The sequence below is a fragment of the Somniosus microcephalus genome, chromosome 9 (assembly GCF_052327205.1).
Source record: "Somniosus microcephalus isolate GS21.2 chromosome 9, FLI_Smic_1.0, whole genome shotgun sequence".
Taxonomy (NCBI): Eukaryota; Metazoa; Chordata; class Chondrichthyes; order Squaliformes; family Somniosidae; genus Somniosus; species Somniosus microcephalus.
Genome location: NC_140995.1, coordinates 39,202,753 through 39,230,161, shown reverse-complemented (window position 1 = coordinate 39,230,161; position 27,409 = coordinate 39,202,753). Strand labels below are relative to the sequence as shown.

Sequence of the window (27,409 nt, the reverse complement as noted above, 5' to 3'; positions counted from 1 at the left end):
CTTTCAAAGAGCCGGCACAAGCATGATGGGCTGAATGGCCTCCTTTTCTGTGTTGTATGATTCAAAGTTTCCAAGCTCAAATGGTACTGAATTGCCCATTCCTCAGTAAGTGATCACTGGGTTAAAACAACCACAAAGTGCGCACACTTTTGTTCCTTACTATTTTTGAAATTCAAGGAATATTAAGCAGACAGCAGATAAAAGAAAAAAGTAAAATCCACAGGATACTGCTGCAGTCAGGTCTTAGCAGCCACACACATTGAGAGCCAAGAATCAGCAGGGTGGAGACAGACCTTTCCAGCCTCTGGTCATGCCTTTGGGTAAGCAAAGTGAGAGCTGACACGAGCAACTCATTCTCCAGTAAAGGCACAAGCTGAAAACCTGTGCCAACAAAGGACACAGATTCAAACAGCCAGGGGGGAACTTCCATTACGGAACTAAGTCAAGGTGGTTGACAGAACCATAGCTTAAAACCAAATTTCACTTATTTAAATGTCATGTTCAGTTAAGAATGTCTTTCAGCATCACTCAACAGTTCAACATTTTTTAAACATGGTCTGGGAATGCAGCATGTTTTGTTGTAACTACAAATATTATCTCAGTCTTAATTTATAACACACTGAAAGACCATTAGATTAATTCTACCATGGTTACCATCAACAACAACAACAACTTGCATTTATATAGTGCCTTTAACGTAGTAAAACATCCCAAGGCGCTTCACAGGAGGATTAAAAGACAAAAAATTTGACACCGAGCAACATAGCTAAATTAGGGCAGGTGACCAAAAGCTTGGTCAAAGAGGTAGGTTTTAAGGAGCGTTTTAAAAGGAGGAAGGAGAGGTAGTGAGGCAGAGAGGTTTAGGCAGGGAATTCCAGAGCTTAGGGCCTAGGCAACAGAAGGCACAGCCACCAATGATTGGTCTGTCGCAACAAAGGGTTGTTTATCCTGCAATAATAACTTTGTGTGATTTTGGCTCTAGTGGTTTCAAACAACAAGCTTCAAGATATATTGACTAATAACAGTACAGTATTGGTTTTATGTAACCATTCTGCAGTCTTTTATTCAATGACAATATGACATGCCAGTAATACAACCTGGTTCCCAGGCCCGGAGTGATTAGACCCGGCTGTCTAGGCTGCCTGTGTGGCTGTGGACTTCCGACTGTCCCAAGAATTCTAACTTTCAAAGAGGGAAAGCGCTATCTTTATACTATTCGATCACCTTAGGCTGCACATACACACCCCTGTTCTCATCTTCTAGTCATAAATTATCACATCATTCTAGCTCTGGTTTAGCAGGCTATGGGAATGGGATGGTTCGTGGAATCAAGACACAGATTGTAAAGTGAGTAAGGCTGCATTACCAAAGCATTAGTTATTTTATGGCGGTCAAGACCTGCAAGGGAGAGTAGTTTCCCCATGTTGGGTATGTGGGTCTCCAAGCAACCAACTTTCTTATCGAGGTAAGGGTCACCTCATGACCTGGGAGTTACAGCCAAAGGAAACTTCAGTATTCTCTGTCTCTCATCTTCCTTTGATCGAAAGCATCAAGACAAAAAATCCATCCTTACCCCCTTCCTTCATAAATCGCTCTCTGGCTAAAATGCTGGAACAACGCACGCTGGGATACTTAGCCATTTAAACCACTTAAAAATATTCTAACACACACTTACATATTTTCACAGCTCTCATGGTTGGGAATCCAGAGAGAGCAAACGCGTCTAAAGAGATGGCTGAGAGAAGGGATGGGGGCGGGGGTGGGGGAGGAGGACTGGCTAGAAAATGAATTTTATAAGAACTCCAATGACTGTTGTAGGGAATTCTGTTGATGTAGAATCTCAAGGATCAGGGACAAAGCAGTTGCAAAGTTTTAGTGCCATTGGGGAGCAGGGTTGCCAACTCTGATTGGACATATTCCGGGAGGTTTCAACACATGACCTCTTGCCTCCAATTGCCCCGCCACTACACTCCCCCCATTGGCTGTCGACATGTCCATCATCATGGTGCCCCGCCTTCCCACACCAATCGGAAAGTGAATCATTGGATGATTCGACACTGTCTGTCAACAGCCTCCACTCCCCCCCATGTCCAATATTTTTATAATAACTAATAAACAAAAATGTTGAAAGATAATGTAATTTTTTTTACTGCCCCTATGATTTTTCTCCCAGGTTTGCTTGCACCAGTGTCCTGGAGATTAGTCTTCAAGTCCTGGAGACTCCAGGGCAATCCTGGAGGGCTGGCAACCCGATTGGGGAGAGAGTATGTTCTTAACATAGAGAATTCTCTCCAATCAACGTTAAAAACAAAAGTGAAAAATTTTGCCTTAGTGAATCAAGGAAAAATTTAAGCTGTAACCACTCGACATACTGTGGCATTGCTCACCGGGGCAGCCTGGGGCCTGCCATTGCTAAAACGTAACTAATTTACTGAAGCAATGCATCATGGCCGACACAAAGCAAGAATATTACACAAATACTGAAACTTAAACGCACAGGCCTCATACATAATATCTGCAATACTATTTACCCACCACTCTATAAATCTAATTTATGAAACTATAAAGTAATTCGGTTTTGCCCAACCCAAAATTTGCCATTGTAAAGTTTCGATTATTATCCCTCTACCTGCCATAGTGAGTTTTCAGTGTTTAAGATGCTGGTGCTTAATTTGTTTATTCTTCCCAAAATGGTCCTCCTTTTTAAGTTATTTATATGATTATATAAAACATATTTTTCCTCCTCCTTATTTCCCAGTGAAGTTGTAGTTCTTACTGAACCGTCTTTGCGGTACTGCCTGGGGAAACCTTGATAAATTTCTGCCCATCACAATGCATTCTGGGTAGTTGTTCCACAAGAATTTGGTCGAATGTACGGCTCCCATGATGCATCTTTCCTGCACAGAAAATGTCTCTACAGCAGCTGAAACTTTCCCAGTGCTCAAGCCCAGGTGAAACTTTGGGGAGATTTTTAACCCCAAAAAAACAGATGAGTTGGGGTCAGGTGGGAGGTTAAACTGTTAAAAAACGGAATCCCGACCCCAACCCACCTACTTCCGGTTTTAACGGAGGCAGGACGGGGGGCGGGTAGCCAACCCGCTCCCAGGAGGTGGATCGTCTATTTAAATATTATAATGAGGCTGGGTTTCCTCAGGCCTCGGGGAATCTGCCAGCTAAAGGTGAGGACTGCTGGATCCAGGAGGGAAGTGCCTTTACACTTACCTCCTGAATCCAGCATCGCTGCCTCAACCGCCCTCCGCGATCAGAGGCTCCCACAAGGCCCCAGATTCCTCCCCGCCACCCCCCACAACCCGAGGCCTCCGATTCTTTCCTCCCCCCCCCCCCGCCCACGATAAACCTCAAGCCAGCCCCGATGCTTTCTCCCCGCCTCCTCCTGCCCACCCCCTCATGCTCTGACCCCAATGCTTCCCGCCCTCCCTCCCTCCACCAATGCTCCTCCCTGATCCTCTCCCTCAATGCTCCAGCCCCAACCCTCTCTCAGTCCCCACAATGGTCCTCCGGCCCCCCACTCCCCTCCCCAATCCCTCCTTCCACTCCTCTCCGCAGCCTAGTGCCGCAGGCCTATCCGCTCGCAGCCAACCAGCCTCTCCATCTGGCTGGCTGTGGGTGGGAAACTGAGCTTTGAAATGCCAAGAAGACCCTGCTGTTAAATTCAGCAGGGCCTACAGGAAACCCGTTCTCACGGCTTTCCCGGCCACTTCGGAGTCCCCCAGCTCTCAAGCCGCGTCCTGATTAAAATTCCGGCCTTTCTACTGAGGCCCAACTGAGATGCAAGGCAAGCCTATGGGGGAAAAGCTTCACGGAGGCCTCTCTAACAGTAAAGAACTCATTTTACGGGTATGTTCAGTGAGTTTTTTTCTCTCCCTGAATTACATAAATTTATTACATGCTGACCTGAGCCAATGAGGAAATCTTTGGAATAAAAAAGCGAAGAAATTATTTAGACAGACTTGGTGGTTGTGAACAGTAGCTTTGGAAAAGGAATAAAAAAATGGAGAATTTGATAGCACGTTACCCTTTCTATCCTCCTTTAAGATGCACCTTAAAACCTACCTCTTTAACCAAGCTTTTAGTCACCTGTCCTAATTTCTCATGCGGCTTGGTGTCAAATTTTGTTTGATAACGCTCCTGTGAAGTGCCTTGGGACGTTTTACTACATTAAAGGCGCTATATAAATGCAAGTTGTTACGGTGTTATTTCTTTGAGCACATCTTAGTACTCCGCTTCACCTCACAGTAAAGTGGTCCTCTGTGTGGTTCAAGAAGAAAAATCGCAATAATGAATTTGACAGATTATACAGTGGTGAACTACACTTTGAATCCTTACATGGCAAAGTGTCAGCTCCACTACTGAACCAGCAGCTTGACTGTCCGCAAGGTTTGATTCATGGTCACTTCTCGATCGTAACTTTTGCACCCCCCCCCCCCCCCCCGACAATAATTTGCATCATTACATTTGTATTTTTAGCGTCCTGCTCAAGAACGATGTGGGAGATAATCCTCCATAGAAGGCCCTGAGAAAACGTTTGTCATTTTGATAAATGGTCTAGTAAAAGGCTTGCGCGATTTAATTATCTATTAACATAAAATGTGATCTCAGCTGACAATACCCACTGCAAGTAATTGCGGTTTTAACTCCTTGAAAGGAAATATTCGCCTCGTTATTGCATTGGCTTTTAAGGTAATTTTAAGTATTCAATTCCTTCCTTCCCATCCTCCAAAAAACGTACGCAAACTATAAAATGTTGCTGTGAAATATAAAATGCAAGGAATCGTGCCTCAGTAATAAAACCGTAAAAATTAACAAATGATGACAGCTAATGATGGATGTGAGTACTCTTCTGAGACTGTAACTTTCATGCACCAGTTACGGTCACTTCCCAAGGCTGACAAAGCCACTCTCATTACTGTGCAGTGGAAATTAAAGATGTCCTTACATTGTGGGTTAGCTCAAAGTATTTCTGACAGGCCAGCTGGTAATGCATCCCCTTGACTAAATCCAGAATCTGTAAGGGGAGGGAAAAAAAGAGTTATTGAGAAAACTTGGCGTATCCAATTTCTGGATTAATGCATAGCAATAATAGACATTTAAAAACTCCATAGTGTCATTGTAAATATAGCAATCACAACCAGCAAGAAAAAAAATATACAACGTGCTTTGGTCTGATTGTGCTACAAGTTCATTCTGATACATTCTACCTTGTAGCTGAAACACAACCACAACTAACAGCATTTAATCTAGCAGAGACGGCAGATAAATGGAGCATTGTGTGGGATTTCTACTATGATTCTAATAACTTCACTCTCTCAAAAGCTAAGCAGAACAAGGGGATGAATGGCCCCAGTCTGAGCAGCTATTACCAGTGTCACTGTAGCTTTTGTTCTGCACTCTGTTTCCTAATTCAAGCTAAATTTAATCTATTTGCCTTTGTGTAAACTGCCATCCTTATCGGTTTCCTCCAACACCTGCTGGGATCTGTAAAGTTGTGCCTTTACGATGCTGCTTAACAGAATTTGCACTCACTCCGCACCGATCAAACACGCTCCAAATTGGTGAAACGAGGAGATAACCATCCTCCTGGAAAATTCTGAACATTTGTTGATGTCCCTTACTCACGATGCTTGCGCTGTCAAATGCAAGCACTGTTCAGATTTCGAACTCCTGGTAGCCGTCACTGAATATCAGTGTATAGGTATTGACAGGTGTCTCTGTCAATGTCACTCAGCAGGAGATCAAAGCAAATGACATTGTTAAAACTTGGCCATGAAAAGGATGGGTTAGCAATTCAATTTTCATCCTTTGACATTAATGTTATCATGATTTCCTTCAACGGGCTACCTTAAATTAATGGAAAGATTTTAATCTATTAGCCAATACAGATGCTCAAACCTGTCAAATTCTTTAAATGTTTGACCTGTATGTTCTCTCCTTCATCTGCCAGGTAGCAACTAAATGAAATCCATCTAAGATAGTACGCCCACGTGGGGAATAAAACCTGCTATTGTTTTGCTTTTAATAAAGTGAAGGTAAAATAAAACAAATTTCACACCTCTCCCTTGCTCCGCGTTATGCTAATACCCTGAAGACACTTCTTGGTCTGAGGCCATGCTGCTAAATTAAAACACAAGCACTGTGTACCTGTCAACACCTCTGGACGACAAATGCAGGGAGGCATAAATGTCAACAGTCATTTCAAGCCTCGTTCATTTTATGCTGTAGGGTTGTATTATAAGCACAAGGAAATTGAAGCGATCCTTACGTGAGGAGGAACAAGGGAATTTGCGTTGTTCTAACATGTTAAAGTCTACAATGTGGGTGTTAACTCAAAACAGGGCTGAATGGCAGCGTACTCAAAGAGTGTACCCCATCTTTTGTAAGTCTCTCAAATATAAAAAAGTGCGAATTGTTTTTTCATCTAACAAACACCTCTTGATCAGCACTGCCAAAAATGTGTTTAGAAATGCGCAATAAAGCACTGTGCCATGGAATGGGGAACATGGCTCACAACTGAAATCGCTTACAACGGCAGGTTCCTGATCGTCGTCACATCGCTGTGGGGAAGGGGCCAAGTGGAGGTCATGTGCATCCACACGAGAAAGGAGGGGGAAGGGATGGAATCGTCCATCGTCAGCTGTGGCTCAGTGGGTAGCACTCTCACCTCTGATCCAGAAGGTTGAGGTTTCAAGTCCCACCCAAGAGACTTGAGTGCAAAATCTAGGCTGACACTCCCAGAGTGCTGTACTGAGGTAGCTCTGCACTGTCGGAGGTGCCGTCTTTTGGATGAGATGTTAAACAGAGACCATCTGCCCTCTCAGGCGGACGTAAATGATCACATGGCAACTATTTCGAAGAAGAGCAGGGTAGTTCTTCCTGGTGTCCTGGGCCAATATTTATTCCCTCAACCAACATCACTAAAAACAGATTATCTGGTCATTATCACATTGTTGTTCATGGGAGCTTGCTGTGTGCAAAATTGGCTGCTGCATTTCCAACATTATAACAGTGACTACGCTTCAAAAAAAAAAGTTCTTCATTGGCTGTAAAGCGCTTTGGGACATCCCGAGGGCGTGAAAGGCGCTATAGAAATGCAAGTCTTTCCTTTTTATTGACCAGCTCTTTGCGCCTAGTTTTGAGCGACACTGGGAGTAGCCTGAGCACTGGTCACTCATTGGCCCTCTCGGCTGCAGTTGATGTGTGGTTTGGAAAGACAAATGGAAATAAAGGGAGCCGTGGTCTCAATTTTAAACAGAGGTGGGAAAAAAAAAGGAAAATCTTATGATATTTATTTTCCAACAGCAGAATTTCCTTAATCTATTGCTTGAATACTTTCAATAAAAAGGGGAACTGGTTGTGCAATAGAATGATACAGCACAGAAGGAGGCCATTCGGCCTATTGTGCCTGTGCCAGCCCTTTGAAAGAGCTATCCAATTAGCCCACTCCTCTGCTCCTTCCTCATTGCCCTGCAATTTCCCCCCCCCGCTTCATGTATATATCCAATTCCCTTTTGAATGTTATTACTGAATCTTCTTCCACCGCTCTTTCAAGCTGTGCATTCCAGGTCACAACAACTCGCTGCATACATTTTTTTTCCTCATGTCGCCTCTGGTTCTTTTGCCAATTACCTTAAATCTGAGTCCTCTGGTTACTGACCTTCGTGACACTGGAAACTGTTTCACCTTATGTAGCAAGGTACCATTGTGGCACTAGAATCCAACCAAGAGTCATTGGCCTGGATTTTGTGGTCAGCGATGAAGGAACAGCGCTCATCGTTCACCTCGCTGACAGGTGCGCACAAAGTTTTTGCAAGCTTTTGAGAGAAGACTTGCTATCATCGGGCATCTGATCCAGTGCAGCGCACTCTACAGGGGATCTGTGGCATCTCTGAGCAGGACAAAAAACAGCAAGGATTGCAGAGTGCAAACCATGGAGTATACAGCATGAAACATAAATTGGATTTAATTCATGTACAGAAAGCGAAATAAAGATTGGGAAATATGGATAGGTTTAAGGGAGAGAGATGAAAGTAAAAAAAAAAATCAAATTTTTATTTTTTTAAAAATCTCCAACACTAAACATCTTCTGAGGGAATGCGATTTCACACTTGTAGTAAAATTAATTTTTCAGGGCCAGAGGGGTTGTTCGGCAGTAATTATCACTTATCATGCCGTTAAAAACTCACTTACTCCTGAATGCACCAGGCCTAACTTTTCTTGCAGTCTTTAGTACGGAGCTAGTGGGCAAGCACCCCAAGTTCATGCCAGTGCATTCATTTCAGTGCCGAGTTTATCGGCGAGGGCTGCAACAGCAGGTAATCTGACAGCAACTTCCGGATTTCCATGTTTAACTGAACATGGGCGGCTGCCAGAAGCTGCTGTCCGATTTACCACTTTATAACGGTGAGCGCCGTTAGCCTCACTGTTATTTTTATTGCAAAATTTAGTCCAATAGCTTTACGACAGTTACGACAGAAGGGGAGGGAGAAAATTGGTAGCGAGAAGAAAACTAGCGAGAAGAAAAATGACTTTGACAATTACAGATTTGGATGGGATACTGTTATTACACAAACCCCCACTGGACTTTGAGAGGTTTGCCACCTCCAGATTGGTTGGGAGCTGTCTGAACAGCTCAGCTTATTCTGTAGCATTGTCAGCATCCCTACCACTGGGAATCGAATTTGATATCGCTGGCAGAGAACACCTGACTTAAATGATAATTATTCTGTCAAAAATGTAACCCAATAATAATAACTGCCATCTTCAATGTGAATTTTCAGAAAAAGAGCCACCGGTGCTTCTATCAATGCTGTTTACAAGTCTCGTATACACTGTCTGGTATTGGTGCGTGCAGTTAATAATTCATACTGTATAGATTATTTTTTTTACACACAGAGCCTTACAGTGAGACAACTACACAGCTTGATCTTCATATCATTTTAAACATCAGGAGCAAAATAATTATCTGTAGTGGGGCTTGTCTATTACATCGTGGAGTGCAACTTGCGTGATCAGGTTGAGATGATAGAAATTAACGACTAAAGCAGGAGAATTGATGAAATTAAGACAAGTCGAAGCATCGTACTTATTTTCCAGAATGTGGAAATTTATGTCTTTCATATAGCAAAATAGGCCAAACATTTATTGCCAAAATAACGGCGTGTTTTTTAAATGGAGCTCACCGTTATTAGCGTGTAAATCATCCAGCAACTTGTGGCGAGGAAGAAATACCCCTTGAGTAGTGAATTGCCACAAATTGCTGGACGATTTGTGCCGCTCTGCCATTAGCCTCGCGAAAACAGCAGCTCACCATTAACCTCTCCGCAAGATTAATGAAATTGCTGCATTTGCACTTTAATTACCCGTTAAACTCACTGCAGAAAGTTAGGGCTAGTACTTAGCAGCGTAAGAACAAGATTCAATATGTAAACCATTAGGTAAATGACTTGAAACGTGTAAGCGCATTTAAAAACCAAGAGGAAATAGCCGGTGAGAATGAGCAGACGATGAAAGCAGAAATTTTCTTTTTAATGATGGGATTTATGTTCCTACAATATCACTCAACCTCCAGCCCAGAAATGCAACAATTGAAACCATAGAATCTCATTCCTAATAAATTAAAAATTAATAATAAAAAGGTAATAAATTGCTGTTGGAATTTTTACGATTCCAAATTTTAAATTATTATTTCTCTTTTCTGTCCCTCAATCCAATCTTTCTTTCCCTAACTTTATTTCTCTTTCTGTATCTGATTGACTCTAATTTACCCTATTTCCTTCTCTTTTGTTCCTCTGTTTCTTTCTCGAACCTCAAATCTCATTAATGAAGGAGATAGACTGTTGGTCTCTTTGTTCAGGTCCCAGGTGCCCGTTGCCCTCTCTGCCCCATTATCAGCTCGCACTTCCAGCAAGTTACAGCGCAAATTTTTTTTTGAGTTAAAGTATGCTGGAAAAAGTTTAACCAACGAGGCATGCCACAAGATGCCCCACTCCAGCAAATTCTGGGCCAATATTTTATGTGACTAATACAGTGATTACTGATACAAAAGCAAAATACTGGAAATCTAAAATAAGAACAGAAAATGCTGGAAATACTCAGGAGGTCAGGCAGCATCTGTGAAGAGAGATGCAGAGTTAACGTTTCAGGTCGATGACCTTTCGTTGGCAGTGGGGTACTGCAAGAATCGGCGCTTGGGCCTCAGCCATTTACAATCTATGGGGGGAAAATTGAGTCGCGCCCCCTTTGGGGTGCTACTTTTAACGCCCTGAAAAAATTAGCACCCCCGCAGCCGAAATTCATCAGTAGCACCCCAAGAGGAAAGCGGCATGCTACTGGAAGTGCTCCCCCTCCCTCTTGGGGCGCTGCGAGTGAATATCACGGCGCTATGAAAGAGGAGGGGCCTAGCGCAGCGCCACCCAGGGCCCAGGGACTGGAGTGCCAGCAAAAGAGCCCGGCACTCAAGAGAAGTGCCGGGCTCACGGAGCGCAGCCGGCACTCCGTGAGGGGGGGGGGGGGTTTCAGAGGAGGCCGGGGTCGGCAGGCGGCCAGCAACAAAAATGGCCGCCCGGCACCTTCCCTTAAATTAGCGCCGCCCCAGCCGCAGGTAGGCTCCCCTGACCCCGTCGGACATAGCATCCGGCGATAAGTCAGGGGGCGCTATTGAAGATCGCGGCCAGGGCGCGAGCAGGGCGCTGTGCACGGCGATGAAGTCATTGTCGGCAGCGCAGTGGGGCGCTAACGGTTACCGCCACCGCTAACCTCCTGCTGAATTTCGCGGGCGGCATTGGCGGCGCTGCGCCAGGGCGCTAGTTGCTTTGCGCCCCGTTAGCGCCCTGAGAAGGCGCTAACGGGAGGCGCAAAACAACCAAATTTTTAGGCCTATATCAATGAGGGGACTGAGTAGAATGTATCCAAGTTGGCTGACGATACAAAGCTAGGTGGGAAAGTAAGCTGTGAGGAGGATGCAAAGAGATAGAGACAGGTTAAGTGAGTGGGCAAGAAAGTGGCAGATGGAATATAATGTGGAGAAATAAGAAGTTATCCACTTTGGTAGGAAAAAAAGAAAACCAGAGTATTTTTTTTTAAAAAGGTGAGACTGAGAAATGTTGGTGTTCAGAGGGACCTGGGTGTCCTTGTACACAAACCACAAAGTTAACATGCAGGTGCAGCAAGCAATTAGGAAAGCAAATGGTATGTTGGCCTTTATTGCAAGAGGATTGGTGTATAAGAGTAAGGAAGTCGCAATGCAATTATATAGGGCCTTGGTGAGACCATACCTGGAGTATTGTGTACAGTTATGGTCTCCTTACCTAAGGAAGGATATACTTGCCTTAGAGGGAGTGCAACTAGACTGGTTCCTGGGATGAGGGGATTGTCCTATGAGGAGAGGTTGAGTAGACTAGGCCTATGTTCCCTAGAGACTAGAAGAATGAGAGGTGATCTAATTGAAACATATAAAATTCTTAGAGGGCTTGACAGGGTAGATACAGGGAGGATGTTTCCCCTGGCAAGGGAGTCTAGAACCAGGGGTCACAGTCTCAGAATAAGGGGTCAGCCATTTAGGACTGAGATGAGGAGAAATTTCTTCACTCAGAGGGTGGTGAATCTTTGGAATTCTCTACCCCAGAGGGCTGTGGAGGCTCAGTCATTGAGTATATTCAAGACAGAGATCGATAGATTTTTGGACGCTAAGGGATATGGGGACAGGGCAGGAAAGTGGAGTTGAGATAGAAGATCAGCCCTGATCTTACTGAATGGCAAAGCAGGCTCGAAGGTCCGCATGGCCTACTCCTGCTCCTATTTCTTATGTTCTCAGACCAATTTTCAGCATTCTTGTCACTTGGGAAGGGAAACTGATACTAATTTACATGCGACAGTAAGCGGCAGCAGGCTATTTGACTATGGGCAGCATCACAGCGGAGGCTAATTCTGTCTTTGTAACCAAGGATATTGACGCCACTTGCACCACTGCCCTGGCTGAGGTCAGCGAATGCAGTAAAGGCCAGGGAGCAAGCTTGATTTCTTTCTGGTCTGTAATGTCTCCGTTCCCCATTGACCAGCAGGTGACACTCCTACCAATTAGAATTGGTCAAGCCCGGGAGCACCAGTCCCATCAAAGAATTTTGCATCATACATAAAAGTACTCGGCACATTTTAAAAAAAAACATTTTAGCAAGTAGCTGCTCCTTTCATTAAAAGTTCCTTTGCATTCAATGCTCCAATTGAAGAGCAAACACAAAACCAAGGTTAGAACACACATTTTCTCCTTGGTATCAATTGGTAAAGGCAATCGGATTAATTAAATCAGCTTACATAGTATGTATAGTTTTTTTTTTGCCCACGGCTGAAATTTATCAAGTCAATCCGCATAGTTTTTGCTATAAAGCCTCATTAAAGAAAGAATTTGCATTTATACAACACCTTATCACAACTTCAGAAGGCCCCAAAGCACTTTACAGCCACCTGTTACTCAAATTTGCTTAGCTGGGTTGGGTGAGCAGCAAATTCTTAACTGGCCCCATTCCTGAGCAATAACACATTCCACTCGAAGGAGGGAAGAATTGAGAGGATAAACAAAAACAGATGAATTCTATTCAATTCATGGTCTCTGCCCTCCTGCCGAAGGACAACATTCCCAAGACCCCATGGATAAAGACCAGCTTACCTATCCAACTTGAGGGAGAACAATAGGGATACATAACACCCATGTGCAGATGTGCGAGGAGGAAGGGGAATTAAAAGAATACTTCACCGCAGTCACAAGTTCCAACACCAGAAACACAAAAGAGAATTTTACAGCACAGAAACAGGCCATTCTGCCCAACTGGTCTGTGCCAATGCTTATGCTCCACAGGAGCCTCCTCTATCAGTATAACTTGTAGTTTGATTTTGAAAAAGGTCCAAATTGTTTGAAAACATCGATAATATTTTCTATAATGCTACGACTTGGAGTAATCAGGGTTGCATCTCTACATTAAGACTGGATCTCTTGAAATTGGCACTGCGTGATGAATTGACCAAAGAGAGAAGGAATACACTGACAAATGCTAGAGATGGTAATCAGCAATGAAAACACACTCCAACTGTTGAGGCAGCTGTAATGAAAATACACTGAAGAAAAACTTGTCTTTTCTTCCAAGATAACGCTAGCACAACTCAATTTATGCTTCCTGGAGAAAAAAAAATTCCATGGGGAATTTCTGATGAAATGCATTTATTTCCTCTATTCTTCCCCCACATACTTGGGAATTTGTTGGTTTGCTGCTAATTATTTTGGAAGGATTGAGTCCTTTATTGCTTTTCAGGGTCACCAAAGCAGCAGGATGTATAAGAAACAGCTGTCCAGTCCCAGTATTTTCAGGCTTTCTCCTATATGATTCACAGTATCTGTGCTCTCAAGATCAGCCGTGCCTCTTCACAAGGTAATTAGTGACGGAATTTGCCACAAGGGGAAAATCACTGCAGTATCAAATCGCGTGCCCTTGAGCTCCAGGTCTGGATTTTTTTTTTTGGATTTGCTTAAGTCAATCCTTTCCAATGATGGTAGCAGGAACATAGGAACAGGAGTAGTCCATTCAGCCCCTCGAGCCTGTTCCGCCATTCAATGAGATCATGGCTGATCTGTATCTTAACTCCAACTAATCCTTAATACCCTTGCCTAACAAAAATCTATCAATCTTAGTGGTGAAATTTTCAATTGACCCCCCAGCCTCAACAGCTTTTGGGGGGGGGGGGGAGAATTTCAGATTTCCACTGCCCTTTGTGTGAAGAAGTACTTTCTGACATCACCCCTGAATGGCCCAGCTCTAATTTTAAGGTTAAGCTCCCTTGTTCTGGACTCCCCCACCAGAGCAAATAGCTTCGCTCTATCTACCCTATCAAATCCTTTAATTATTGTTAAACACCTCAATTAGCTCACCTCTTAATCTTCTGTATTCAAGGGACACAGTGCTTCAAGACAACGCTGCAAACATTATATTTGAGAGGGAGGAATCGTGACCGAATTAACAGCTTGCTGAACAATCCCACCCATCCCAACCATTATGAAAAGAGTGACTCAAACTTTAAATCCTCTCCCTCAGAAAGGAGAAGCACTTGGGTCCCACTCTACACCCCTTTCCTCAATCATATCCCCAAGATACCTTGGTGTCTGGGGAACTGTGGGCTAAAGGTATATTCAACATTTTCACATGATGGCAGCATAATTGAGAATTGTGTGTGGAGTGACGAGACACAAAGTAGAACAATATACATTTAAGTTTGGTTGCAAGGTTCGCTTTCAGTGTGCACTGCATCTGCAGGAGTGATCAGAAAATGGCGATAAGGAGCAGGGATATACAAAAACCACAGCTTGCTGGTCGTGCAGTGGAATCACTCACCTGATTTATTCCTGCAAGAGGAATTTTATAGGACTGCAGCTTTTGCTTCAGCAGCTCAGGATCGCTGTGGCGGAATGGACAGCCTAAAAATAAGAGCATTGTAGAAAGAATATTCATTAAATTATCAGTACATGACTGTTAATCATCAGAAGGCTAATTGTATTTACACTTCAAATATAAGATCATCGTACAATTTGCATTTATATAGCGCTTTAGACAAAACATCCCAAGGCACTTCACGGAAGTGTACTCAAACTAAAATGGACGCCCAACCAAAGGAGGCAGTATCAGGAGATGTGACCAAAAGCTTGGTCAAGAGGTGGGTTTTAAGGAGGGACATGGAAAGGCAGAGCAGTTTAAAAGAAGGAATTCCACAGCATGGGGCCTAGATGGCTGAAGGCATGTCCGCCAATTGTGAAACAAAGGGAAGGAGGTAAGCACAAGAGTCCAGAGTTGGAAGAACAGAGAATTCTGGGGGTTACAGAGATAGGGTGGGGCAAAGCCATGAAGGGATTTAAGCACGATAAGAAGAATATTAAATTGGAGGCGTTGGAGGGCCAATGAAGAACCAGTGAAACCTGAACCTTCCTACTGCTGGTATCCCAGGTTAAAGAACAACTGCATGGAGAAATAACAAAAATAGATTAAGTTTCAAATGTTTAATGGTAAAAGCACATACCCCTGCTGGAGGAAGGGGGCGCAGCAGAGGAGGGAAGACGACGACATGTGGAGCGATTGGCAGAGGGGGCACTCTTCAGTTACTTGAGGTGTAGAGACAAAATATTCAGAACCTTACAATCGGAAAAATAGCATTCTAGTTCTTCATGGGTAGCACTCTTGCCTCCGAGTCAAAAGGTTTGTGTGTTCAAGTCCTACTCCAGAGACTTGAGCATAAAATCTAGGCTGACATTCCAGTGCAGTACTGAGGGAGCACTGCACTGTCGGAGGTGCCATCTTCCGGATGAGATGTTAAACCGAGGTTCCATCTGCTCTCTCAGGTGGACGTAAAAGATTCCATGGCACTATTTTGAAGAGGTGCTGGGGAGTTCTCCCCGGTGTCTTGGCCAATATTTATCCCTCAATCAACAACACTAAAACAAATTTACTGGTCATGATCATATTGCTGTTTGTGGTATCTAGCTGTGTGCAACTTGGCTGTCGTGTTTCCTACATTACAACAGTGACAATACTTCAAAAGTACTTCATTGGCCGTAAAGCGGTTTGGGATGTTTGGAGGTCATGAAAGGAGTTCAATCAATGCAAGTCTTTCTCTCTCTCTTTGACATTCGACCAACATATCTCCAGTATTCCAATCTCCTAGTACACTATAGGTACAGCATAGAACTCTTCAATGGCAAACGATGGCTGCTGTATTATTTCAGTTTATTCCATGGGTCAGCTCAACGTTGCTATGATTTTTTGTTACAGTTACAGTTCCTCAACCTCTAATCCCAACAGCAAAAAAAGACATGACACAGCAGATATGTGAAACTTCCAAACTTTCCACAAAGCTGCCGTATAAATCAGTCTTAAGAATAAAATTGAGGTCAACACAATGTTCAGCTCCAATGTTTCATACTAATTTTCTTCATAACATTAGGTTTACAAATTAAATATGTACTCTAGGACCTCCTCCAATTCTGGCCACTTGTGCATTCCCAATTATCATCGCTCCACCATTAGCAGCTGTGCCTTCAGCTGCCTAGGCCCTAAGCCCTGGAACTCCCTCCTTCCACCTCTCCACCTCTCTCTCCTCCTTCAAGACGCTCCTTAAAACCTACCTCTTTGACCAAGCTTTTGGTCACCTGCCTTAATATTGCCTTATGTGGCTCCGTGTCAAGTTTTGTTTGATAACGCTTCTCTGCAGAGCCTTGGGATGTTTTACTACGTTAAAGGTGTTATATAAATGCAAGTTGTGGCAGCAGAATACTGTTCTATAACCACTGAATTTGGGTCACAATATCCTGGACAGCTGTGGCGTGGACGTTGCTGCTCAGTACAATGAGACAAGGTGAGTTCAATCTAGTTCCAAGTGGATCGGTCCACAATACAGAACTACTCTAAAATTCTTCCATCCTACCAAGAGCATTGATTGGTGCAGTAGACTGAGGGCAAAGGTTGCTCTCTTGAGGTCAAAGTTTATCCAAAGCGTTATGCAGAAGCAAGCTTTGTATTGTATTTGGGACACACTTAGGAATACTTGAGGTCACCGGATACTATTCTCCCCTCCACTCACCCAGTGTCAGGTTGACAGGCATTAGAATTACTGCTTTGCTATGGGAAAGCAATAAATCGGTCAATGTCAAAGAAACTATGCTACATTTCAGTAAGTTTAACATGTGCCATATGGCTCTCTAATGGCTTTTACTGAGTCACCTGCATGTGCCAGAGAGCATCTGCATGACGTCCATCTCAAACATATGAGATGCCAGCAATAAAAGAGTGCTCAGCAAAGTGCACTGCAAAGTGCAGCCTGAATGAATGCCTCTTGGTTGATCTCGTTCAGTAACGAGGCAAAGCCAAAAGTGTATGAAGCGGAAGCATGACTCTACCCCGGCTGGCAATGCAGTCAAACAATCAATTTTCCATTCGTACCTTCCCAAGGTCCTTTCACGCAATGGGAGACTGTGATTAACCTGTGAACTCACCGTGATAGTCCCCTTGACCTGGCGGGTTCGACAGAATGATCTTCATGCAGCTGAATGGGGTATAGTCGGTCCTCTTGCCTTCCTTTCCAAAGCTGTGGCGTATATTGTAGGAGTATAATTTGTCGAACTAGATGACAAAGCAGAATAGAAATGTATTCATTATTAGGTGTAGTGTACTAAAAAATAAAACACCCATGTCTGGAATATGGTGGAAAAGTTATGGATGTTCCTGCAGAACAGAACGATCCATGTACAGGAAACTCTCTTAACCGGCAAAATTCAGGAGTGGGTGCAGGTAAGTTTTACTATATATTAGTGGCCCTGTAACCGGGGTTCCTGGATCTGTGGCTGTGTAACCGGGGTTCCTGCACCTATGGCCGTGCAACAGGGACTCCTGGATCTGTGGCCGTGTAACCGGGACTCCTGCACAAGTGCCGTGTAACCGGGGCTCCTGCACCTATGGCCGTGCAACAGGGACTCCTGGATCTGTGGCCGTGTAACCGGGACTCCTGCACAAGTGCCGTGTAACCGGGGCTCCTGCACCTGTGGCCGTATACGGGGCTCTCGTACCTTGGTAAGTATACCTCTCTGTAATCCGGACTTTTTGATCAACCGGCACCACGCCAGTCCCGGATAAAAAGAGTTTCCTGTACTTAGGATCCATGTCTGAACACTGATACTTCTGGGATCACATTATCATGCAATATTTATCTTTTGTAGGACACACGGGTGTTGGCAGATTATCAAAACAAAAAATATCCATTTGGACCAGGCGCTTCCTACCATGTTCAGATTCAAATTAATAAAATATTACATGTGCTCAATAATTTCATTGCTTGTTTAAACACTGCACAAGAAATTTTATTAAACTAACCCAAGTATCTTAACAATGCATCTCAACACTAAACACCATCAAAACTAAACCCGAGTCAGACAGGGCAGGAAGATTTGACCGACTGCCTGTACTCAACTGGAATTGAATAATTAGTCTCACGATAGACGGACCAGAACCCCACTCTCATCATCTCATGATGGTAGGAAAAGAACCCCACTATGATGATCTCACGATGCTTGGACCAAAACCCCACTCATCAACAACAACTTGTATTTATATAGCGCCTTTAACGTTGTACAACGTCCCAAGGCGCTTCACAGGAGTGTTATAAAATAAAATTTGATACCGAGCCACAAAAGGAGATATTCGGGCAGATGACCAAAAGCTTGGTCAAAGAGGTAGGTTTTAAGGAGCATCTTAAAGGAGGAAAGAGAGGAAGATATGCATAGAGGTTTAGGAATGGAATTCCAGAGCTTAGGGCCTTGGCGGCTGAAGGCACGGCCACCAATGGCACAGCGATTAAAATTGGGGATGTTCAAGAGGCCAGAATGGGAAGAGTGCAGATATCTTGGGGTTGTGGGGCTGGAGGAGATTAGAGATAGGGAGGGACGAGGCCATGCAGGCTTTGAAAACAAGGATGAGAATTTTAAAATTGAGGCGTTGCTTAATTGGGAGCCGAAGTAGGTCAGTGAGCACAGAGGTGATGGGTGAACGAGACTTGGTGCGAGTTAGGACACGGGCAGCAGAGTTTTGGATGACCTCAAGTTTACAGAGGGTAGAACGTGGGAGACTGGCCAGGAGTGCATTGGCGAAGTCAAGTCTAGAGGTAACAAAGGCATGCATGGTAGGACCAGAACCCCACTCTGAACATCTCAATTAGGTCAGGACCAGAACCCCACTCTGATCATCTTACAATGGTCAGCACCAGAGCCCCACTGTGATCATCTCACAATGGTCAGCACCAGAGCCCCACTGTGATCATCTCACAATGGTCAGCACCAGAACCCCACTGTGATCATCTCACAATGGTCGGCACCAGAACCCCACTGTGATTATCTCACAATGGTTGTCAGCTTGCACGGCCCAGATTCTCAAATGTAGCATGGCCATTTAGTTGAGCTACCAGAGGACCACCATTGCCTGTGCTGCAACAGTAGTTGCCACCTACAGGAAAAGGTGTTTTTTTTTTTGGGGGGGGGGGGGGGGGTGGAGGGGGGAGATTTATGAATCATGTGGCAAGATTTCCCCTTAGAAGCAGATTTCTTAGTGCATAAACATTAAAAATGGCACATAAAGACCTTTTAAGCAGTTTTACGAAAAGTTGTTGATACCCTCCAGGTTTATGGGTTCAAGTACTTTGCAGCTACTTAACATTTACTTTGGCGCCAATACCTCACTGGGGAGTAGGATACAAGATCAGAACCTAAAATTACTTCTCCTTGTGACTTGGTGGCGTGAACAATTGCACAAAATTACTGGTACAGAACTGCTAGCAACCACGAGTGACGGATTTTCCAAAGAAACTCTCCTACTTTGGCTCCCAGCATAAATCAGTTCTACAACATTTATCTAATTATTTTACATCAAAGGTAAAATGGAGAAGGGAATATCTTTACACCGCCATGCTTGACTGAAATTCTATTAGTATGGAAACAAATGTCGAAGATACCTTTGAATATAAAACTCAACATAGTCACGTGGTGTGTTTGACTGGGTCATCACCACACAATGATGTCTAAATGTAGCTGCCTAGGCCCTATGCTCTGGAATTAGAAACATAGGAAAATAGGAGCAGGAGTAGGCCATTCGGCCCTTCGAGCCTGCTCCGCCATTCAATATGATCATGGCTGATCCTCTATCTCAATACCATATTCCCCCTCTCCCCATACCCCTTGATGCCTTTTGTGTCTAGAAATCTATCTATCTCCTTCTTAAATATATTCAGTGACTTGGCCTCCACAGCCTACTGTGGTAGAAAATTCCACAGGTTCACCACCCTCTGAGTGAAGAAATTTCTCCTCATCTCAGTCCTAAGTGTTCTATCCCGTATCCTGAGACTGTTCTCGACACCCCAGCCAGGGGAAACATCCTCCCTGCATCCAGTCTGTCTAGCCCTGTCAGAATTATATAAGTTTCAATTCAATGAGATCCCCTCTCATTCTTCTAAAATCTAGTGAATACAGGCCTTCCTAAATGTCTCTCTCCTCCTTTAAGACGCTCTTTACAACCTGCCTCTTTGACAAAGCTTTTGGTCATCTGTCCTAGTACCTCCTTATGTGGCTTGGTGTCAAATTTTGTTTGATAATCGCCCGTGACACGCCTTGGAAAGTTTTACTACGTTAAAGATGCTATATAAATGCAAGTTGTTGTTGTTAAACAAGTTTTAAATCTCACAGGACTGTAACTAATCTGCAGTGAATCATTTTTAGAATTTTTGTATAATTTTTAGACTTTCAGTCTAAGGAAGTAAAAACCTGTAATATGGGAATTAACAGAAAACATTTCTAGATTCTACAGAAATACAAGTCTTAGATCTTTCTGCCTCTCTACCCTCCTTTAAGACGCTCCTTAAAACCTATTTCTTTGACCAAGCTTTTGGTCATCTGCCCTAGTATCTTCTTATGTGGTTCGGTGTCAAATGTTGTTTGATAATCGCTCCTGTGAAGCACCTTGGGACTTTATACTACATTAAAAGCACTATATAAATGCAAGTTGTTGTTACATTACATAGAATTTACAGCACAGAAACAGACCAACCGGCCCAGCTGGTCGACACGGATGTTTATGCGCCACACGAGCCTCCTCCTACCCCATTTCATCTAACCCTATCAGCATAACCTTCGATTCCTTTCTCACTCATATGTTTATCTCGCTTTCCCTTAATCACATCTGTGCTATTTGCCTCAACTACTCCTTGTGGTAACGAGTTCTACATTCTCACCATTATATAATTGTAGTGGCGCTTCTTAGTTTCCAAACAGGCAGCCACTGAGCTGTGGGGTTTTTAACAACGAGTAGACGCGTGTCGAAATAAAACGTTCCCAAACGTAGCTTTGTCTTTTAAACTGTTTACTATAACACTTAACAAACGGAATTACAAAGCAAACACGTATAAACGAACACGGTCAAAAACTGTACTGCTCCAAACCTCACAGCTTCTGCCTCCTTCAACCACGTGCAGTTTAAACTGTAAAATGGCTGCACCCATGTGTGGCTTAGGGACTGTTCCATTGTGGCAAGAATGAAGGGGGTGTCTCGGACTATACTACTGGAGCAAGAACATAGGGGGTTTCTTAATACAATAAGTCGGTCAGGTAAATTAACTGTATTATGCCATTTAACCACTATTTTTAAAGTATTTTCTTAAGCTTTTATGGCTCTTACATTCCGGCCCCTAATTGACTAGGCACATGAAGCATATCAATTACTCAAACATTAAGAGTCATAAACTAATGAGTTCAACATGTTTACAATATAAAAGTGTCCACTTTTTTCGTTCGGGAACCTTTCACGCTGCTTCTTGTAGCAGGCAGAGCTTTGTGATCGGTCTTTCCAGGGTACTGGTCTTGGTTTGCAAACAAACGCGACGAACAACGCCTCTGGAGTCTGGCATGGTCTTAATTATTTTTCCCATCAACCAAGAATTTCTAGGGGCTGAATCATCCACAATTAAGACAATGTCTCCGACAATGAAGTTCCTCTTTATTTTGGACCATTTTTGACGCTCCTGTAGCAGAGGTAAGTATTCTCTTGTCCATCTGGTCCAGAAAAGGTCTGACATATACTGAACTTGCCTCCACTTCCGACGGGCATACAGATCTTCCTTTTTGAAGACTCCCGGGGGCATGGCTGGCTGTGTTTTCAACAACAACAGGTGGTTCGGAGTCAGGGCTTCGAGGTCATTGGGATCATCTGATGTCTTAGTTATCGGTCGGTCATTAATGATGGCTTCGACCTCGCACAGAACGGTTTGGAGTTCCTCGTCGTCAAGCGCTTGCTGCTTCAGTACAGAACCGAGTAGTTTTCTTACGGTGCGTATCTGTCTTTCCCAGACACCTCCGTGGTGGGATGCAGCCGGAGGATTGAAGATCCACTTAATTCCTGTTTGCATCATGGCTTCCTGTATTTTAAGCTGATTCCAACCTTCAATAGCTTCCCGTAGTTCTCTCTCCGCTCCGACGAAATTAGTGCCTGTGGTAAACCACTTTTATCGTTACACTATAGTTATCACTGTTGTATTGTTATCACCGTTATCACTGTTGTATCACGATACGAGGTCGCCTCTTGTCGCGCTGTTATACCTGGGCTGACCACCTCCGACTCCGCCCATGGCTCCACCTACCTGCCCAGGTATAAAGGTAGTCGACTGGCTGGTATTCCTCCTTGTTGGACCCGATCACCCACGAGGGTGGGCTCTGTTATTTAGTCAATAAAAACCTTTAGTTACGTTCCTAACTCGTCGCTTTTTATTGGACGAATTGATAGGTATATCAATTTTATTGACTAAATTTTAAAGATGTCTACTACTGGCCAGCCAGAAGCCCTCCCAGAAGCACAGCCACAGCAGCTTTCAGACACCGGGCTACACCAGCCACACCAGCCGGCTTGGCTGCAAGCCCTCAAACCACCGTACCTGGATCTAAACCCACAGGCAGCAAACTCAGCCCTCAACTTCAAACACTGGCTGGACTGCTTCGAATCCTACCTGGAAGAATCCAGCGCCCCGCAGAGATCCAAACTAAGACTTCTGAACGCCCAAGCGAGCCCGAGAGTATACGCACTCATCCAGGATACGACTACATACGAGGCCGCTATCAACCTACTGAAACAGCAGTACCGCTGCCCGGTAAATTACATGTACACCAGGCACCTCCTAAGATCCCGCCCGCAACAGCCAGGAGAGTCTGTAGCTGAATTTTTACGGGCGCTAAGAGCACTCGGCAGGAACTGTGACTTTAAAGCGGTGACGGCTGTTGAAAATACGGAAGATAATATCCGCGATGCCTTTGTGAAAGGCCTACGATCCAACTACTCACGGCAAAGACTGCTTGAAGCTAAAGACCTCGACCTGGACAAAGCTGAAGCCCTCGCTCTCTCCCTGGAGGTGGCCCATCAGGACCAGGAGGCGTTTTCCAGGTACTGCTCGCGACCCTGGGACTCGGGCCCGACCCCTACCGCAATACCCTTCGCAGCGCCGCCCCCGGGACCTACCTCAGCGTCGGCGTCCCGGACCCGACCGGGCCCGCCACCCCCGGTACCGGCTCCGACATCGGGCACCCGCGATCGGGCCGCCGGCTGCTTCTTTTGCGGCCAGGAGAAGCACCCGAGGTCGCGCTGCCCAGCCAGGAACTCTACCTGCGCAACCTGCAGGAAGAAAGGCCACTTCTCTAAGGCCTGCAGGAGCGGATCTTCAGAGGCCAGCAGTGCCTCATGCGAACTGTGGGGGCGGCCATCTTCTTTCACGGCAACTGAGGCCAGTATCCCCACACGTGAGTCATGGGGCGGCCATCTTTGATCAAGGCAACCGACCCCAATAGTGCCTCATGTGAGTTATGGGGGCAGCCATCTTCTCCGCCATTTTGTCCTACCTCGTGGGAGGCGCCATTTTACCCACCACGCCCGACTGCCACCGGGCCCCCGGACCCGACGACCGCCTCGCCCGCAGACGACAACGACTCGCTTACCTACACACTAGCCTCCGTCACTCTGGATCAAGCCCGCCCACACCACCTGTCCAAGTCGATGATGGACATCAAAGTAAACGGCCACGCCACGACCTGCCTGTTCGACAGCGGAAGCACGGAGAGCTTCATCCACCCAGACACGGTGAGCCACTACTCCCTCCCTGTCCTGCCAACGCGCAACCGAATCTCGATGGCATCGAGGTCCCACGCCACGGACATTAGCGGCTACTGTGCTGTGACCTTGTCGGTTAAGGGTACAGAGTATAAAAACTTTAAACTCCTCGTCCTCCCCCAGCTCTGCGCTGCCGTCCTACTAGGGCTGGACTTCCAATCCCACCTCCAAAGTGTAACCCTAGCATACGGTGGACCCCTCCCCCCACTCACAGTCGACAACCAGCGAAGGTTAAACCGCCCACCGCGTAACACCTGCAGCCTATCCACCCTCAAGGGGCCGCCACCTTCCCTGTTCGCTAACCTCACCCCCGACTGCAAACCCGTCGCTACCAAGAGCAGGCGGTACAGCGCTGGGGACAGAGCTTTCATTAGCTCTGAGGTGCAGCGTCTCCTGAAGGAGGGCATCATCGAGGGGAGCAACAGCCCCTGGCGTGCCCAGGTCGTGGTCGTTAAGACCGGCGATAAAAATCGCCTGGTCATCGACTACAGCCAGACCATAAACAGATACACCCAGCTGGACGCATACCCCCTTCCCCGCATATCTGACATGGTCAATCAGATTGCACAATACCGCGTATTCTCGACCATCGACCTTAAGTCGGCCTACCACCAACTCCCTATCCACCCCGAGGACCGCCAGTACACCGCCTTCGAGGCGAATGGGCGCCTATACCACTTCCTTAGGGTCCCCTTCGGTGTCACCAACGGGGTCTCGGTCTTCCAAAGGGAGATGGACCGGATGGTTGACCAGAACGGACTGCATGCCACATTCCCCTACCTAGATAACGTCACCATCTGCGGCCGCGACCGGCAGGACCACGACGTGAATCTGGAGAAATTCCTCCGTACAGCCCAACGGCTGAACCTCACCTACAATAAGGAGAAATGTGTGTTTAACACCTCGCGCCTTGCCATCCTTGGCTGTGTAGTAGAGAACGGACTCATCGGCCCCGACCCCGAAAGAATGCGCCCCCTCATGGAGCTACCCCTCCCCCACTGCCCTAAGGCACTTAAGAGAACCCTGGGGCTCTTCGCCTACTATGCCCAATGGGTGCCCAATTATGCGGACAAAGCCAGACCCCTCATGAAGTCCACATCCTTCCCCCTTACGGAGGAAGCGTGCGCAGCCTTCTCCCTCATTAAGGGAGACATTGCCAAGGCCACTATGCACGCAGTGGATGAGTCCATCCCCTTCCAAGTCGAGAGCGATGCATCCGACTTCGCCCTAGCCGCCACCCTTAACCAGGAGGGGAGACCGGTGGCCTTCTTCTCAAGGACCCTACAGGGCCCTGAGATCCGACACTCGTCGGTCGAGAAGGAGGCCCAGGCGATTGTGGAGGCGGTACGACGCTGGAGGCACTACCTGGCAGGCAAACGATTTACCCTCCTTACCGACCAACGTTCGGTCGCTTTTATGTTTAATAACAAGCTGAGGGGCAAAATCAAGAATGACAAGATCTTGAGGTGGAGAATCGAGCTCTCCACCTACGATTATGATATCTTGTACCGGCCAGGTAAGCTGAACGAACCCCCCGATGCTCTGTCACGAATTACATGCGCCAGCGCGCAAAGTGATAGACTTCAGACCCTCCACAACGACCTCTGCCACCCCGGGGTCACCAGACTTTACCACTTCATTAAGGCCCGCAACCTGCCCTACTCCATCGAGGAGGTCAGGACCATAACCAGGAACTGCCAGACCTGTGCCGAGTGCAAACCGCACTTCTTTAGGCCGGACAGAGCAAGCCTGATCAAGGCCACCCGCCCCTTCGAGCGCCTGAGCATCGACTTTAAGGGGCCCCTCCCGTCCTCTGACCGTAATGTGTACTTCCTCAACATTGTTGATGAGTACTCCCGTTTCCCCTTTGCCTTCCCCTGCCCAGACATGACCAGTACCACGGTCATTAAATGCCTGAACGACCTCTTCGCCTTGTTCGGGTTCCCAAACTATATACATAGTGACCGGGGCTCCTCTTTCATGAGCGAGGAACTCCGTCAGTTCCTACTAGCGAGAGGTATTGCAGCAAGTAGGACCACCAGCTACAACCCCCGAGGGAACGGACAGGTGGAAAGAGAGAACGCGACGGTATGGAAGGCCGTCCTCTTAGCCTTAAAGTCTAAGGGCCTCCCAACCTCCCGCTGGCAGGAAGTCCTCCCGACAGCGCTGCACTCCATCCGGTCACTACTTTGCACTGCCGTTAACGCCACCCCCCATGAACGAATGTTTGTTTTCCCCAGGAAGTCGACTACGGGAACCACTCTACCAACCTGGCTGACCTCTCCGGGGCCCGTCTTGCTGCGAAAGCACGTGAGGGCCCATAAAACAGACCCCCTGGTCGAGAGGGTGAACCTCCTGCACGCCAACCCCCAGTACGCCTACGTGGCTTACCCAGACGGGCGGGAGGACACTGTCTCCTTACGAGACCTCGCACCCTCGGGCACTCCGGAGACACCACCTTTACCCCCCCCCACCACCCCCCCAATTCCAGCCCAGGTAGACGGCATGCCGGAACCCCACGAGCCTTCGCCGACCACGCAGACACCAGCACTAACACCGGATAATGCAGCACCGCCGCTGCGACGATCGGAGAGGCTTACGAGGCCTCCGGACAGACTGACATACCAGAACTGGTAGTACACTTCACCCCGCCGGACTCAAATCTAAACAAGGGGTGAATGTGGTAAACCACTTTTATCGTTACACTATAGTTATCACTGTTGTATTGTTATCACCGTTATCACTGTTGTATCACGATACGAGGTCGCCTCTTATACCTGGGCTGACCACCTCCGACTCCGCCCATGGCTCCACCTACCTGCCCAGGTATAAAGGTAGTCGACTGGCTGGTATTCCTCCTTGTTGGACCCGATCACCCACGAGGGTGGGCTCTGTTATTTAGTCAATAAAAACCTTTAGTTACGTTCCTAACTCGTCGCTTTTTATTGGACGAATTGATAGGTATATCAGTGCCATTATCAGAACGCATAATGGACACCTGTCCTCTTCTACAGACAAAGCGCCGCAAGGCGTTAATACAGGAATCAGTGTCAAGCGTGTGTGCCACCTCAATATGAACAGCTCTGATGGTCAAACAAGTGAAAAGCACACCATATCTCTTGACAAGGCTCCGTCCTCGCTTTACCTCGAAAGGCCCGAAATAGTCCACCCCTACGTTTGTAAATGGGGGCTTGTCTGGTAACAAGCGGTCTTCAGGCAGGTCTGCCATTTTCTGCTCCCCAGCTCTAGCGTGTAACCGTCTGCAAACAATGCATTCAGAGAGTATTTTTCTTATTACGGAATTAGCTCCTGGAATCCAGTATCTTTGTCTTAGCTTCGCAAGCACGTGATTCCTCCCACTGTGTCCAATACTCTGGTGTATATGCTGAAGAATGAGGGTAGCAACCCGGAGGTCCTTAGAAAGGATAGCAGGATGCTTGGCCTCCTCTGGCATAGCAGATTTGTTTAGTCTCCCTCCCACCCTCAGTACTCCATCTTGCAGTGTAGGGTCCAGCTTGTAGATATGACTACCTTTCTTGATTGGAGTATTTCGCTGTAGAGCTTCGATTTCTTCTGGGTATCTTTGTCTTTGACTGAAGCGAACTATCTCCTTCTCAGCCTTGGCCAAATCGTCCACGGTCAATGAATTCTTGCCCAATGTGGTCTTGTGATGATGC

The 27,409-nt window shown here is 46.0% G+C and overlaps 1 protein-coding gene across 1 annotated transcript in view; it reads right to left on the bottom strand.

Moving 5' to 3' along the window:
• The window catches only part of prim2 (DNA primase subunit 2), a 232,956-nt gene that overhangs the window by 5,449 nt on the left and 200,098 nt on the right, over nt 1-27,409 (bottom strand). The window contains exons 10-12 of the mRNA XM_085996533.1: nt 17,042-17,168; nt 14,394-14,476; nt 4,958-5,026 (exon numbers count right to left, since the gene is read on the bottom strand). Coding sequence (XP_085852659.1) covers nt 4,958-5,026; nt 14,394-14,476; nt 17,042-17,168 — 279 coding nt within the window. The remainder of the gene's footprint in view (nt 1-4,957; nt 5,027-14,393; nt 14,477-17,041; nt 17,169-27,409) is intronic.